Genomic DNA, 5000 nt, shown 5'->3' with positions numbered 1-5000 from the left:
AAACGCTGTTTTTAATAACCTTAAGCTTAATAGGAAGGGTTCCTTAAAACATCCACTCTTAAAATTCCTGTACTTTTTTTTTTTTTTTTTTTTGTAGCGTACATATATCATCTACAGGCAAATGTGATGTTGTTTTGTTTTGGACTTGTAGTTAAGATCTCAGAGCTGTGACGGGCTTTTACTGTGAAAAGAAGTCAGAATGGCCAGATTTTGCCTGGGACTCTATGAAAGCATGCTGACGGTGCACATCTAATACTGTTAACTACGTCACTGCTGTTTTTCTGTTCTTGTCTATTTTTATAGGCCCGGTAGTTTTTTTTTTTGGACCCTAAATTATGAGATATGTGCCTGAGTGTACGAAGAGGTCTATGAGCTCAATGTTCAGTCCCGGGTCTCTTAAAAATTACGACGCACTCGGAGAGAACAAATTGTGTCGATCTACCTTTGTTGTGTAAACCTTTATGCTGTTTGGATCAAAAACACAAATGTTTATGGGCAGTTAAAAAAAAACAACCTCATGACCTATAATTTGTGTTTTTAGGGGAAACTATCCAATGTTTCTGTTTAAGTTAAGTATGTAATTTGCTACTTTGCGGAACATTTCTGACATTAAAAGATTGTGCAAAATGTCAACTTACATTAACCAAGTTGGCCGCGGAATTGGGATTAATTTGTGAGGGACGAGCTGAGCGGAACCGGGTCCGAATTGCAAATGGCGCGATGAAAAAAGAGGGGGGAACCAACTCGCATCTCGGCAGCACACGAGGGAGTGCGGTGGGGTGTCCCGGCCTTGGAGCTCGGCTTCTCACCGAGAAGAGAAACGGGGTGACCCGCGTCAAGGCGAAGCTCCTCTTTAATTTACAACGTGCACCTTATTGCCTGTATAGATCACATGTGCCCTCCACACCCTGTCAGATGTACAAAGTGGGCCCTTCATAGTAATGTGACTTTGTGACATCACTTGTTGTTTTTTATTTTCAAAATCGTCCCGAGTCGCCAGTTGAGACTGAGGGCCCAGTTTATTATTTGCCTGGTCTCGCATCCTGCGATGTTGAGGTATTATTTGATTTGAACTTCACTCTTGCCGTTCATATGATACATAGGTCCCCTTACAAAACAGAATGGGACAGTCTGTTCTTAATACCTTGCTTTTTTTAATGGGAGACTTGGTGTGAAGACTCTGCGTTCTTTAATTTTCTATTATATTTCTATGTTATGACATTTTGAGCATATTTCGGTCATTCTATTTAAATGTTTGTGTAGTCCTAATGGGCAGCACAAGGCAACTTAATTTTCCCTGAACTGGCATCCCATTTATTGATACGTTAAGGCTTGGTTAAAATAATCGATACTTTCGATTCAATTCTCTAATGTTAATGCCTGAATTGATTTGAACATTGTGGTCTCTGTGTCTTGGCAGTTTTGCGACCGTTTTCACCTTTAAATTAAATCATAAAAGTGGTGAATGAGTTGAAATTGTTTAGGTTGAGATTATTGGTACAGTGGTACTTCGACTTACGACTGCATCTACTTACGACTAATCCAAGATACGAGTAGCGATAGTTGCGAAAATTTGTATCGACTTGGGACCGACTGCTCCAAGATACGACCGTGGAAATTTGCAGTTGGCGCTTCGGCGGCCAGTCAGTCAGCAGGCGACCAACATCGTGTGTGCATGTAGTTCATGGCTTATCAATATTTTTTTTATATTTACTGTGTTTGTGCTGTGTATTTTGTTTATTTTCACCCTTCATGATTTCATAATTTATATGGGAAAAATTGCTTCGACATACGACTGTTTTAATATACGACCGTTCTTATAGAACGAATTTTAGTCTTAAATCGAGGTACCACTGTATAGGTAAATGATCACTCCGTCCAGAATGAACACATTCTACGTGGAATGTGCCTCAATGGGAAATACCGAAACATAGAGTGAAAAAAAAAAAAAAGAATATTGCGTGTATGCAGTCTCTAGGTTGACCTTATTCATTCTATAAATGATCATTTTGATTTATCGAAGGCCTCCTTAGTAATCGATCTCTTTCCTCTTCTATTCCACCCCTCTGTCCTTGTATTACTCCAGAGAGGAGGGGAGCAGCACCTCGGTAAGTCATGACAAACAATTGGCTAATATATCCGCCGTTCTGTTGTTGTCTTTATAGTTAGAAATGGTTGATTTATTATTTCATGGTTCACACGCTTTGTTCAAGACGCTTATTTGTCATATTTCTTTGTGCGTCCAGGTAAAAGTGGAGGGTCTCTCAAAAGCAGCGCTAATCAAAAGCCTCTCGCCAAGAGTTATGCTGTCCAGTCGCCTTTTGCCTAAAGGGACCAAGATGAAGGTCAACCTGGAGGAGCAGGGTCGCCAAAAAGTGTCCTTTAGCTTCTCTCAGACAAAGAAGCCGCTGCAGAGCCTGTTCTTCATCCCATCCAGCCCCGAGAAGCCTCCGGCCGAGCCTCATTCCCTGCCCCCCGTGCCCTCGGCGTCCGAAGACAAAACGGAGCCGAGTTCAGAAAGCAAAACGGAACAACTGCAGTCCCCTTTGGCTCCGACATCGACGACGGAGGCCATTTTCCCTCAGACGACTCCCCCCGCTACTGTTAAGCCCAAAATGGATCTGGGGAAGATGCATTTCAAGAAGCAGATTCTCAGCGTCTCGATCACAGAAGAGAGGCAAACGCAGAGTGCCGCGCCGCAGGAGCCGCCCTCTCCTGAACAGCAGGTTTTGGTCAAAACGTCTCTGCAGAACGAGACAGAATTCCCCGCACTCCAGCCCCAGACGACGACGACGACTACTACTCCTGAACGTCCACCCGAAACCGCTCAAATAGAAGCCCCTGAGACTACTGTAAACCCTACTGACTCTTCAGGAAGGGAAGCTGAGACTTCCAGTAGCGCCGCGCAGGATAACGCAGCCGACACAAGGAAAACCAGGTCCCAATCGAAAAGTGCTCCCACTGGCTCAGAATCTGATGGCGATTCCGCCAAGATGTCTTCCAGTCACAAGTCCGTTGAACCGAAGAGTAAAGCAAAACTCGACGGCAGAGGCAAGGAGGAAAAGAAGTCTTCCTCCGTGTCAAACGTCGACGAGAAGGAGAAAAGTTCCTCCAAGCGGTCGGAAAACCACGAGAGGTCCTCCAGCTACTCAAAATCCGACCGCGATTCCAAACACGCGTCGTCTCGCTCGTCTCGCCTGGAGAAGGACCGCAGGAGGTCCAGGTCCAGGTCTCGGTCAAGAGGTTCCCGGACGAGCTCTTCCCATTCGAGATCCGAGCGGTCCAGAGGCGAGAGGGGGTCGTGGTCTGACCGGTCGTACTACCACGATTCCGACCGGAGGTCGCACAGGAGCTCCCCGCGAAGAGAGAGAAGGACTTCCCGCTCCCGCATGGACAGAACCCGGGACAGTTCCGACTCCGAAGACGACCACAGGAAGAATCGAACCAGGACAAGTGACTCCAGCAAATCCTCCGGCCATTCCAGCTTAAAGTTATCGCCCCACTCGAAATCCGAAAAAGACTCCCGAGCGATGGATTCGCTCCACTCCGCAGAGACAGATAAAAGAACGCAGTTGTCCAAGTCTGATAGGACCTTGAAGAGGACGTCGGACTCTGACTGCCAGCGCAAGTTGACTCCCGAAGTGGACTCCAACCATCGTAAGTCCAACAACCATTACAAATCGGACGCCAGCGTAAAGTCCACCTATTCAAGCCGCTCGCAGATGTCCGACAGGAGATGCCAGAAGAACAGCGCCAGCGACACCGAGGCTGATCACAAAGGGAGGCCGCGGGTCTCTGAAAGAAGCTCAGGCTCTGATGTGACTTGCATAGCCCCCAAGGAGAAAACGGACAAACAAGAGTCAAAACAAATAAACTCATCCAAGTCCCCCTCAAGGACGACATTAATTGAACGACAATCAAAAGACCCATTTCACAGTCCTAACATGATACAAACGTGTTCGAGACCAGCAGGTTCCCAGTCTCTGAATGAAAATGAAAAATCAGATGTCCACCCGAATGATCCATGCCAGACAAAGGAGCGGTGCTACGAGGAGGCCAAGGGCGCGATTTCATCCCCTCACCAGAACTCGCAAGAACCTGCTTCCCAAAGAATGAACGTTGTTTTGGGTAACGACGTCGGGAATGCAATTTCTGAAACCTCTCAGAGCATTTTTTATGAAAGTCCAAAGCTTGTAGCGCCACCCCAGGGGGAAGCTGCCGCTGGACAGGAAAGCCCTCGCGCCATCAAAATTCCACGTGTGGGTTCTAGTGCAGCTGTCCCGAATTTATATAGTAGTAATGATGGTATAACTTCCAGCCAGGACAAGGAGCCTTTTCACGGTTCATTGGAGCAAATTTCCTCTGATACTTCGGTAAATGTATCCGTTACAGACCATGCCCATCAGAAAAGCAAGATGGAGGATGTTAAACTGAATAAATATGAGACTATCAACATGCGGCCTTGCACAAGTTTACCTCATATCGTTGAACCGTGCCCTGAGTCGGAGAATCAGTTGGCACCCAGTGGACAGCGACCAGCGGATGCTATTCAGAAAAGCAGCAGTAATACAAAACGGTCTCGGTGGGACATTGTTGGACAGGACACCTCTGACAGCGATACGTCACAAAGTTGCCGTGTGTAGAGAGCAAGCCTACCATCAAAAAGGTCATCTGTGTGAAGAAAATCGAGTTCTCTAAAGAAGTTGCCCAACAAGTGACATCCGGGGTGAAAGTCGAAGAAGTCAGGACACATTCCAAAATGGACACCGAGATCACCAGGCGTGAAAACATTTCTCGGAGCCTATCCTCCGCGAACTGCGTGCTCAAAGTCCAAAATGAGGCGTCGCAAGTGGACTCGTGCGGCTCCGACTCGAAACCCCAGGCAGATCAAACCGTGGGTGAGCCCCAATGCGCGAACGACTCCTCCGAAGTCACCAAAGCTGCGACGATACAGAGCTGGAACGGAGACGATCATGAGGAGAAAATGGAGGTTCATCCAC

The 5000-nt window shown here is 46.9% G+C and overlaps 1 protein-coding gene across 1 annotated transcript in view; it reads left to right on the top strand.

The window, feature by feature from the left end:
- Positions 1 to 5000, top strand: part of setd2 (SET domain containing 2, histone lysine methyltransferase) — a 19555-nt gene that overhangs the window by 555 nt on the left and 14000 nt on the right. The window contains 3 exon segments of the mRNA XM_080004708.1: positions 2087 to 2108; positions 2247 to 4635; positions 4638 to 4990. Coding sequence (XP_079860834.1) covers positions 2087 to 2108; positions 2247 to 4635; positions 4638 to 4990 — 2764 coding nt within the window.

Source organism: Zeus faber (genome assembly GCF_960531495.2).
Source record: "Zeus faber genome assembly, chromosome: 8".
Classification (NCBI taxonomy): domain Eukaryota; kingdom Metazoa; phylum Chordata; class Actinopteri; order Zeiformes; family Zeidae; genus Zeus; species Zeus faber.
Note: the sequence above shows the minus strand (reverse complement) of the source record. Positions and strands in the feature narration are given on the sequence as shown.